The 12,338-nt window shown below is 40.8% G+C and overlaps 1 protein-coding gene across 1 annotated transcript; it reads right to left on the minus strand.

The window, feature by feature from the left end:
• Window positions 1-1,358: 1,358 nt before the first annotated feature.
• Window positions 1,359-3,349, minus strand: LOC110564369 (C-C motif chemokine 8-like). Its single transcript, XM_021661818.2, has 3 exons — window positions 3,192-3,349; window positions 2,367-2,481; window positions 1,359-1,635 (listed from the first exon to the last, which is right to left on the minus strand). Exons 1-3 carry the CDS (start codon window positions 3,265-3,267, stop codon window positions 1,530-1,532), a joined length of 297 nt encoding a protein of 98 aa, XP_021517493.1. The 5' UTR covers window positions 3,268-3,349; the 3' UTR covers window positions 1,359-1,529.
• Window positions 3,350-12,338: the final 8,989 nt, after the last annotated feature.

Raw genomic sequence — 12,338 nt, forward strand, 5'->3', positions numbered from 1 at the left:
TGTGTCTGCCCAGTTCCTAGCTGCCTTCTCCTGGATTTGTCCCTCCTCTCCTAGATTCATCCCTCCAATAAATCTCCCTTAAGAGATTTACTGCCTGGTGTGACTCTCATCAGAAACAGCAAAGAAGAGAAGATTCCAAAGAGGGAGTGGGACTGAGGCTCCTGAAATCCTCAGCTCAGCTGGGAATATCATCCCCTGGAGCTATTTGAGGAGATGGTTGGTTTCTGGGCTCTTTAGTCCTAGGATACCTTTCCCCAGGGCTTTAACACTTTCTTTGGGAATACCTTTTCCCCTCAGTGCTGTGTGATTTCTGGGCTTCAGAGGCCCATGGAACCCTTTCCATCTGAGTGGCGAAGACAATACCAAGCAAGCTGTTATCCTATAGCAATACCTAGCACCCTCAACCGAAAAAAGCTTCAAACCATGAAATAAATTGCTCTGCTTAGTAACCACTTGATAAGCCTTGTTTATAGTCAAACACAATCTGGAAAACAGTCTGGGGCTGATTGAGACCAGTTTGTGGTGCATGTGCAATGAGGCAAAATGTATACTGAAGTGAACTTTCAGAAAGAATCCCTGTTTACCATTCTGTGCTTTTGCACAACTGGACATGCATATGATAACAAAGCAGCTGCATTATGGGAAGATATATGAGCAATGACCAAAGGTCTATGTAAATCTGTTAACCAAAATAGAGAATGCAAAATGTGTTTTTAATGTTTCTTCTTTTTCAATGTTTTCTTTCCCTACAAACAGTAACAAGTTTTCTTAACTCCCTGCTAGCCCTCCTCCCAGTTTCCAGCCCAGCTTCTTAAAATGTTTCTCCCAACGTTCCTCTCTCAGTTAACCAACAGTGTGCTTAAACAGTGCCTTCTTTCAGTTTTCCCAATACTAGCAGCTCCAAACTGAGACACTGTTCTAGTCTATCTGCTCAGCTTAGCTTCTCCTGGCTCAACTGCCACCAATTGTCTTCTCTGACCCTAGTCTTCTGCTAGCTGGACCCTACTACCTCTCTACTGGCTTTTTATATACTCTCCTGTTCCCAGAAGTCCAAGAGGTAACTGCCACTGAAGGTCATAGGGTCAACTGGGGGATCCTTTAAAGGGCCAAGCACACAAAGTAAATCATACTACATTACGAGCAATGACCAAAGTTTATGTAATCTAAGCCTGTTGACCAAAATAAAGAACCACCCAAATTATGTCTCTAGTAACCAAGCTCTTCCTTCCCTTGAGCCCCATAAAATGAAACCCTAGGCAAGAAATTGGAACCCTTGAAAATTTCCACTCGTGTGGCCTGTTGCTCTTTGGCAGTGATCAGACCTTCCCATCACTTCACTTTGAATTAAAATTTCCATGTTACGTTTGCAAATCAGGGAGAGCTTTTATTTCAGTTATTCCTGTAAGAGACAAGGATGAGGAAACACACAGGGCAGGCACCTCCAACAACTCTGCTTGTAACAACTCTGTGCATGGAGAAGGTTAGGGGAGAGCGTCAGGCTGTCGTCTCTCAGCCCAAGTGTTGAAGGTTCAAGGCTGCAGAGATTGAGACTTCTGGTCAAGCAGCACCACATAACTATTGACCCAGTTCTCTGTGGGGTCTGCACAGATAAGTCTACCGTTCTTGGTCTTGAAGCTGTGGAGAGATGGCATGCTTAGAATTCCTGTTCTACAAGCAGATGCGCAGCTTGATCTTCATGTGAGTTCTCCAACAACCGGAGGGAGGGCCCTCTCTGACTCTAACGCCTGCTTTTGGATCCCATTTCCCCTAACTGAGCTGCTTTGTCGGGCCTCGGTGGGAGAGGATGCTCCTAGTCTTGCAGCAATGTGTCAGGGTGGGTTGGTATCCATGGGGACCTTCCCTTTCTCTGCGGAGGGGAGGAGAGCATGGGAGAGGAGTGTGAGGGGGAGGGCTGGGAGGAGAGGGGGAAGGCTGAAATCAGGACATAAAGTGAATAAGTAAGTAAGTAAACGAGCAAATAAATAAGTAAATAAATGAAGTAGGGCTCTAGGGCTCTGCTCAAGGACTGAGCAACAGGTCGACAGACCTCATCTACTCTTGCTCTAGAGATGAAGGAGTTGCTTGGCAGGAGGGGAGGATGAGGAAGTGTGGAAGGAAAAACCCTGAGGACGAAGCCCTGATCTTACTCTCCTAATTGAAGCTGTCTCATCTACTGGGTAAAGGAAGTGGGTAAAATCCCTCTGAGCACCTGGAAAATTATGGATTCCTTCTCGTCAAGTGAGTTTCCCTATGTGAGTAAGGAGTCATTCAGATAAGGGGCTGGATTCGTTTGACTTATTTGCCGGTGCATCCTGACCACTCTCCCTTGACTCTTTGCCTGGTTGCTCTGGGTGGGGATTACTTACACCACAGCTTCCCAGGGACACTGGATACTGGTTCTTCTGTAGCTCTGCACCATCTTAAAGGGGATCCTCCTTTTTATTCCAACAAAGCAGCAGGAGACTGGGACGGATGCCTTATCTGGAAGCAATTTTTGTAAAGAAAGAGGGTTGGGGAACGTTTCAGGGCGCTCTCACAGGAGAAGCGAAGTCTGCGCTGCACCTAGCACTCACAGCTCCCTAGTTCTGTATCTAGATTTTAGTGACAGAATATGATCTAGGAATCTGTGTCTTCGGTTGAACTACAAGATTCCTCACTGTTGACTGTTTATAATGGAATCTCATTGACTGATGCCGTATTTCTGACACAGGAAAGTAAGTTCTGAGAACTTGCTCTCCATCACCTGGCTGCTGCAGGCTCAGAGTCAGCCTATATTTAATCTAAGAAGCCTCTCCAGGATCCGTATGTGAGTGCTGTTCTGGAAGCCTCTCTGGCCCATGACCACAAAGCGCTTCTTCAAGCCACCATTCCTGTCACTCCTTTACTGTTTGAGATGTCTTTCTCATCCACAGGGCCACGTCTGGGCCACCTCCCTGAACACGGAGAGAGCAGTACCTATAATGGCTGCATGTAGCATCTTGTTCCAGAGCTGGTGTCATGAGACATCACAGTGATCTAAGCCCTTCGTTTTAGCTCTCCAACTAGCTGTGACACACTGGCTCTTGCTAACTTCTCTCACAGTTTTAGTCTCTCCGCCTTAAAACTGAAGACCATCCAGCGGCTCTGCGATGCATTGTGTTCAGATCTTAGTGCCAGCTAAACAATTAACCTTAGGAAAGAAGATGCCATACCTGGCCCAGCCTGCTCTTCTGGGCTGACAATGACAGCTGTGAGCAGCAGGCACAGAAGAGCTATGGAGAACTTCATGTTGAGGGCCAGGGCATTGGAGTGAAGGCTGGAGACTTCTGGGCTGCTCTAACTCTGAGGCTTCAGCTGCCTTTTATCTGCAGGGAGCCTGGCCGAGAGGGTCACACCCACTGAAAGATGAAAGTAAGATCTGTGTTGTATTGAGCAAACATCAGACCATAGGGTGATTTTCTGGAAGCTGGAAGGAAAATCAGCATTTATCATCTTTTTGCTAACTTAGACTATGAAATAGAAACTGAAAGGTAAGCATCGGAGCTCAGCAACATGTAGGAAGTGGCCCCATTGGATGGGGAATTCTGATATTCTTGGAATGGATAAACATCTGTATTGAAGAAAGAAGAGAAACTAAAGTTACCGTGTAGTAAGGAAAGGCCAGAGTCTTCATTTTGGAGGGTTTTAGGAGGCCAGAGACAGGGCCAAGTCTTTGCCTCTTACCCTTTTCACACTGGGCTAATGCAACCCTAAAGCAAGGGTGTTCCTCAGAACCCAGATGGGCTGCAAAGAACCCTGGGAAAGTGTAGCAGTGGTGTAGTAGACCCAAATCTCAAGTCTGCAAGTCTCCTCCTTTTCTGCCTCTTCCCTTCCCTTTTGTTACTAGGAATTTTACGAGTTAGCCAGGGCCTTGTACATGGTTAGGTAGGTAAATATTTTAGCACTCAACTGAAGCTATACCCCAGCCCTTTCTTTTAAGATTTTTGTTTGTATGTTGTTGAGGTGAGGACTCACTTAGCAGATCTGGCTAGCTCAGAACTTAGGTTGTCCCCAGTCTGTCCTTGTTCTGTAATTCTCCCATATCCGTCTGACAAATGCTGGCATTGCAGAATCACTTCACTATGTCTGGCTCAGCCTGAAAGTTCTGGAGAACCGGGAGGCATGTGCTGATCCTGAAGTAGAGGGCATCCTGTGGCAGGTGGTATCCCGAAGGGGCACAGCTCTCTACATCACACAAGTTTATGTTTCCTGGCAGAATCCTTGATACATGTGTGCCTTTTTGTCTGCAACTTCAATCCACAATAACCCTGTTGGCCATGCACCCTGTTCCATGTGTGTGGAGGCCAAACAGTGTTATTCCCAACAGTGCCAGGAAGCCCATTCCTAGGAGCGAGTATAGGCAAGACTTCCTACTTGAAAGGAAGGAAGAAAGCAAGGAAAGAAAGACAGGAAGAGAATCTTCAAGTGAGAAACATAGTTGGTAAAGCCACTCAGGAAGAAATCTCTCGATTGTATCCAATATATTAGCCATCATGAGATAATGGCTAATATTTCACGATTTTCTGGGTTTTGTTCTCTGTCAGACAAAACATTTAAATGCAACACATAGTAGCACATTGCATTTAAAGTTTCAATAATCAAGAAGACACCACGACTGAAAAAGCAGCTTAGCCAAAACTCCCCAGCATGCCATGAGTCATATTCTTTAATCAGACTGCACATTTTTCCTGTGTCTACAAAATCTTTTCCCGAAATGAAGACTTATTTCAAGTAAGGTTTGAAGTTTGAGTAGGCAAACAGACATAACAAAGCATGATGAAATAAGGACAAAATATCTTCATTTGAATCATCACTAAAATAATGATTTATCACTGTTTGTCATTTAGAAAATACAAAAAAAAAATTCCAAATGCTTTGGACAGTTTTCAAAATATCTAAGCATGAAAAATAATGTAAGAAATAGAGAAACTGAGAATTGGGGATATTGTTGGAATCTTGAAGTTAGTTACTTGGGATGCTCAATTGTCTTTGTAGATGAAGAAATAGGTAAAATTTTTGAACCAAAGTGTTTATCACCTTTAGTAATAAATGAATCTTAGAATTTGTCATCTTAATAGTTATGGCATAAAAACAGACACATTGATTGATGTATAGAAATGAGGACCCAGATATAAGCCCACACATGTACTGCCACCTACTACCAATTTTTTACTAAGAGGCCATAAATACACACTTGAAAAAAAGACATGGTTTTCAGCAAATAGTGCCGGTCAAACTGGATAGTGACATATAGAAGAATCAAGCTAGATTCTTGTCCCTCAGCTTGTATATAACTCCAAATGGATCAAGGGCTTCAACATTAAGACCTGACACCATGAAACTGAGAGAAGAGAAAGTAAGAAGGATCTTTGAACCCATAGGCACAGAAAAAGACTTTCTTACCTGATAGCATAGATATTAAGATCACAGTTAACAAAAGGGGCCACATAATTTTTTTGTTTTGTTTCTGTAGAGCAAAGAACATAGCCACTCAAGTGAAACAGCAGCCCACAGAACAGGAAAATATTTACCAACTGTACACCTGAGAGAGGGTTAGCATCAAGGATACAAAAAGAACTCAAAAAATTAAACTTCAAGAAGACACCAAGTTAAAAGTTAGAGTAAGGTACAAACGAAGTTCTCAAAGATGAAGTGCAAAGGACTCTCTCTCTCTTTCAAGTGTTCAACAGCTGTAGGCATCAGGGAAATTCAAATCAGAACGACTTTGAGATTTTTATTATCTCAATAAGAATGGCTAAGAAAAAAAAATCCAATAGTAACAAGTGCTGGACTGCATATGAGGAAAAGGAACTCCTGATGGGAATGCAAACTGGTGCAGTCACTACGGAAATCAGTGTGGAGACCTAGAAATTGATCCACCAAATGACCTAAACTATACTTCTCTTAGGCATCTACCCAAAGGACTATGTATCCTACTATGGAACTACTTGCTCATCTATATTCAGTGATGCTCTATTCACTTTATTCAGGAATTGGAAACAACCTAATTGTCCATCAGCTGTGAGTGGTTACTAAAAATGTGGCATATTTGCATAACAGAATATTATTCAACCCTTATGAAAAATAAAACTAAATGAAATTAATAGGCAAATAGATGGAGTTGGAAGCAATCATTTTGTGTGAGGTAACCCAGGCTTAAACATCACTCTCTCTGACATGTGGATACTAGTTTTGAATATTTAGATATATGTTGTTTTATTTGGAATAAACATAGATATCCAGAAGCTAGGAAGGGGGCTTTCAAGTAGGGGAAATAGACTGAAGTTATATAAAGGGGGGAAGTAGAATAATGGAAAAGGAATGGTCAAATGGAGTGGGAGATGGAAGGACAGGGTAGAGAAGGGAGAATGGGGAAGAGCTAATAACAGTAAAGCTTTGTTGAAAAAGTCATATTGAAATGTATTCCTGTAGAACAGCCCCAAAATATATGATTATACATAAACAAAATATTTTCAATGGGGTCACTCTATAACACAGGGTCAGTGCCTCTAATAGGTGTCACAGGCTGATAAAAAAAAATCCAATGTGAGGATGGGTTCCTTGCTTTGGAGTTGTTTGGAGTCCCACAGTTGCCATTGCAAAAACAGTAACCTTGCAAATTAACTACAGATTTTATTATTCAGTTATTTTTAGAGATTCTAGTGGCAAATTGACTTTGTTCCATAAACAAAAACAAAACAAAGAAAAAAAATCAAAACCCAACATGATTGTTCTGTTGCCCAAGACTTAGTTTAGCATAAAAAAAGGACAAGATTCTCTGCTTGGATTTTAAAATATTATCAACGCTTTCAAGTTTGAGTTAATATAATTAATCACAAGACCACCTGGAATGCTAAATGCTATGTTTAAAATATGTCTCTTTTCTCGAACTAAACTCTCTGTAAAGCAGGTTAACTTGTTAGACTTAATGACTGTAGAGAGGTTGGAATGCTGCAAGTCTATAGCCTAATTACAAGTTACCTTGAACTGTCTTTAGCATCCTAAATAACCATTGCTTGCCCATATCTGTGTGGGACCTAACATCCCGTGACTGACAGATTGAAACCATTTATAATGTATTAACTTACCGGAGCTCTAATTGCCACCAACCAAAAAAATATGCATACCATCAGACAGTATCTTGGGCCCATAGTAGAAGCTTCTCCACTTGGCTGTTTTGCTTAATGTTTACTTAATGTTTCTGTCTGCGTATTTAAAAAGTGTCTTTATTTATGAGTTTCTTTACTCTGCTGCTATAAAAACTTCATCAAACTGTTACCACCTTGGGAAATGAACTTTGAGGTAACATAAAATCCATATGTCACTCATATTTAGCCCCAGAATAATTCTTCCCTTTGAAGTGATAGTTATGGTTTTGACCGAAGAGTGGCAGTGAAGAAAACTCAATGCTAATAAATAAACAGACTCAATGATGTGGGAAAAAAGTATAAACAGAATGTGTTGAAAGAAAAAAAAAAGGACGTCCAAACAAACAGAATTTTAATAGTCAACTTATATTAAACCAGTGGACCACGAACTGTATCAAAAGAAGTCCAAGACCAAACAGATTTCACCAACATCTATCCAAGGAGTCCAAGTCAAAGTGTGAAAGCATGGGCCTTGGAGAGCAGCTGTGGCTAGGCACTGAGTGGCAGGGTTGGAGTCTCCTGGAACCACCAGGCATGAAGGAGCTGCAGCGAGAAGCTAATGCTTAGTCCCAGGTGTCACATTTGTTGGCCTGGAAGAGGTCAGAAGAGAGACAACTGGTAGAGGAGAAGCCTCAGTTTCAGTGTAGACTCCCACATATTAGAGATTCCAGGATCAGGGAAGCACCACTAAAGATGGCAGAAGCTGAGGAATGGAAACAACCTGAGCCTACCACACGTTCTGTGTATGCTGCAGATGGCAGAGTTGGAGAACTGGAGCTACCCAAATCCTTTGGTTCTCAAAAGATCTTGAGTGAGTCTATGTGTCAGACACTGAACAAGTTAGAGGGTTGAATTTTGGTTTACTTTGATTTGTTTGGAAAGGTGCAGTGATTCTTCCCTCTTGGAACAAGAAAATAGATAACTTAGTATCAATTTTAAATTAGCTTATATTTAAGGGACTTAACTTTTAAAGATATATTTTTGGAATTTTAAAAAAGATTATACAACCTTTACAGTTATACCATGTTTTGTATTATGGTTTTAACATGAAATACTTGAGACAAACAAGAAAGGACAGATGATGTCAAAGTCGACAAAGGGTGGAATAGCATAATTAGTGTCGGTTTGACACACTTGGCAAGAAGGAAGCAATGTCAAATAAGACATTGCTTCATTCAGATTAGCTTGTCGGCATGTCTAAGAGGCCCTTTTTGATTGCTTAGTGATATAGAAAGATTCAACCTACTGTAGGTGGTGTAATCTCTAGGCACATGGCTTGGGCTGTATAAGAAAAGTAACTGAGGTAGCCAGGATGAGCAAACAAGTAAAATGTGTTCCCCTTTGTTTATGCTTCAGTTCCTGTCTTGAGTTCCTGCATTGGCTTGTCTCAGTGATGGACTGTAACCCATGAGCCAAATAAACCATTTCTACCTCCAAGTTGCTTTTGGTCAATGCTTATCACGGTAACAGAAAGCAAGTAAGAACATGTACACCATGCCTTTCCTTACATCGTCTGGGCCAAACTTTTGTTATGTCTTTGTTTGGAAACTTTAGGAGACTGAGTCTTGCTTGTGGAAGTACAAGACTGAGGGCAAACTTTGGAACTTTGTAGCTAGGTCCATTTCCTCTTCACTCTCTGCTTCCAGGCTGGCAGTGCACATGCCAGCTAGCCTCATCACCCTCCGACTATGTCTGCTTCATAATGATGAACTGTATATGCCCTGAAACTCTATAACAACAAAAAATTGCCCTTTATCTCTTAAGATGCATTTGTCAATGCCCATGTGTGTACAGCACTTATCTCAGGGTATTTTTGTCCCAACAAAGAAACTAAGACAGTCACCAATGCCTTCTTCCATTTTACCTTGTAGAAGCTGTGTAGATTTGAATTTTAAGCAATAGATACACTTATATCCACCATGCATTTAATATCATTTTTTTTTGTGTGTGAAAGAATGATCTGTATATAAGTTTATTTTCTTTTCTACAATTTTCACATTTGTTACAGCACCACTAGTTGAAAACACTATCCTTTCTTCCTTGAATTGTCCCTGCTGCTTTTCAAAGGTAATTTGTGTCAATCTATTGTGGGACAACTGCTCTTTCCTATTGATTTATTTTCTATTATATCATCAGTCCCACGGCTTCTTGATGACTGTAACCATGTGGTAAGTCTTGAATTCAGGGAATTTCTCTGACTTTATTTTCAGTGTTGTGGTAACTCCTCTGGGTATTTTGCCTCTCTGTATAAACTTTAGAACCAGTGGGTTCAATATTCATGAAAGAACTTGGTGGGATTTTTGATTGAAATTGTGTTGAATGATGAGGTCATCTGGAGAAGAGCTTGAGGGCTGACAGTATTGACTAAGTTTCCCTCCTGTGAACACAGAGATCTCTTCATTTGTTCAGTTCTTTCTTCTTTCATAGAAGTTTGTAGTTGTTCTCATAAACATGTCTCCTTAGACTGACTCCTATATGGTTGAGTTTTGGTGCTAATAGTTATAGTGCCATTAATTTCAGTTTGAAATATTTATTACTGATTACAGAAAGGTTATTTGACCCTTAGACATTAAGCTTTGTGCCCTACAGTATTTGTTTATGTGAAACTGCGTGTGTGGACACTCACATGCGTGCAGCTGAGGTGTGTATGTATGAGTATGTATGTAGGAAGGCAGTGGTTGGACACCTGTATGAAGGCCAGAGGTTGGAATTGGGTATCATCTTCATTTCCTATCTTATTGTTGTAGACATGGTCTCCCTGAACCTGCATCTTGCTGTTTCTGTAGGCTAGCTAGCCAGCAAGACTCCGTAATCTGCTTGTTGTTTCCCAACTCTGCATTGGCATTGCAGATGGATGCCAATGTGCCTGTCTTTCTTTTCTTCTTTTTTTTCTTTTTGTTTGTTTGTTTAATGTGGGCGCTTTGGCATCCAAATTTGAGGCCTCGTGTTTGAGCACCAGGTTCTTTTCCTGCCAATCTATATCCTTTGTCCATTCTGAAATCCTTTTGTGGTTATAAACTAATTATGAAAGTTTGGGTTTTATAGCTGTCGTTGGTTCTTTGTGATTTTTTTTTTGTAGGCGTTAATCATGTTTTTCTTAAAAGCAGCTTAACTTCCTTCTTCCATCTTTGTAGCTTTTGGCAATTAATTAATTAATTAATTAATTAATTAATTTTCTGTCTTAATGAGTCGGCCAGGACTGATATGACATTGACAGTCCACAATGACACTGCAGTGGTGAGAGGGAGTATCCTTGCTCTGCTAGTCTCAATCTTAGGAGAACAACATCTACTTTAGCAGCGGTGAGTGCCAAATTTGCTACAGGGCATTGTAGGTGCTTAGTTAGGTTAAAGAAGCATCCTTCTGCTCCAAGTGTATTGACGAGTAGCTTTGGTTTTAGAGTCTTGATTGGGAATGCCCTTCTGTTCAATGCTTTTTGGTGTCTATTGGTAACGTCATGTAACCTTTCATCTTTCAGCTAATTGATGGGATAGGTCAATTTTTAATAGATTTTAAGTTTTAAGGTCTTATTCATATGTGTGTGTGTGTGTGTGTGTGTGTGTGTGTGTGTGTGTTACACTGGTGCTTGCTAGTGTGGGTGTGCTCGTCTGTGGGTTTGTATGTGGTTTGAGATTGACATTAGGATGTCTTCCTCAATCACTTCCCATCTCATTCTTTGTGGCAGAGTATCTTCCATGAGCTTGGAGATGGTCTTTTACAGTTAGACTCAGTAGCTGGGAATGACCCAGGATGCTCCTGGCCCATGATTTTCCTTTGTTTGATGTAGCATTCTGCTGGTTTGGAAAGAACAAGAAGTTGATCATATTGTCTCTTCTTACTTGTAACCTCAGCACAGCACAGAATGTCTCTGTCTATGTGTATCTTCCTGGCCTCAAAGAGTGAATTCGCAAGTGTTCACTCTGTTTTTCTGTTTTGAATCAAGTTTTTGAGCATGGGCATTATTTGTAACTTCAGTGTTCCATAGAATTCATTGGTATAACCTTTTGGGAGATCCTTGTACTTTCAGAGTTGGAAGATTATTATTTATCCAACTTATGTAATAGATAAAGACATATCTTGATTATTCCTATTTCCCCGTGTGAGTTTTGTCAGAATGTATAACAAGAAACTGAATTGTTTTTTCTACGCTTTCAAGTTTTGGACCAAGAGTTCTTAACAATCTTTATTCCCTGTGATCCTGTCTTTTCTAGGGCAGTAGTAAAGATGCTCTTTTTGCATTTTTGACAGTAGCAATTTGTGCCTTTGTTCTTTTTGTGTGATTGTAGTAGATGAGGGATTATTGCTTTTATTGATATTTCCAAAGATCCAACTTTGGTCTTATTGATTTCCTCTACTGTTTACTTACACTCTTCTTGTTTTTCTTTCATCCTTTTCCTGATTAGGTTTATGTTGCACACACAAACATATACACCTCACATATACACAAATAAGTAGAAAAAAGAGACTGCCAGGAAGAGGAGTCCTTGCCTTTAAGTGGATGCTAAAGAGCTCTTAGAAATTGGCCTTGGGACTGACAGGATGACAAAGGTTACCTCTATTAGTGAGTCTCCTTGTCACTGAAGTTGCAGGTTGGTGTTGCCACAGCTGGTTCTTCATATAAGAGCTGGGGGATCTGAACTCAGATCCTCACCATGGACCAAGCACTTTACCCATTGATCTATCTCTCCATTCTGAAACCTCCCAATAATACCTGACAGAACAGCTGAAGGGAGGGTGGGTTTATTTTGGCTCACAGTCCATCATAGCATTTGGATGGCACTGTGTTATGAACACTTTGGTCTATATTCTCAGGAGCTTGTGGCTGAATATATTTCAGCAGCAGATAGGAAACAAGGCGGGCTATAACCTCCAAGGACCTGGTCCATGTCACTCACCTCCAAAAACATTTTCTTCCTTCCCTAAAGGTTGTACCATCTCCCTCAAATATGCCACTCGCTGGGGAACCAAACATTCAAGCACATGAATCTAGGAGGGACATTTCACTCCATAACATAACGATTATATTAGTCCATTCCTATTATCAAAACATAATGCCTTGGTCATAATAACTTATAAGAAGAGAGATCCATTGCTCAAATTTTGTATTTAAATATGGTGATGATCAAGATACTGGTAGACTCAGTGTCTGGCATTGATTGCTCTGCATTTATT

This window comes from Meriones unguiculatus, chromosome 7 (genome assembly GCF_030254825.1).
Source record: "Meriones unguiculatus strain TT.TT164.6M chromosome 7, Bangor_MerUng_6.1, whole genome shotgun sequence".
NCBI classification, from domain to species: Eukaryota; Metazoa; Chordata; class Mammalia; order Rodentia; family Muridae; genus Meriones; species Meriones unguiculatus.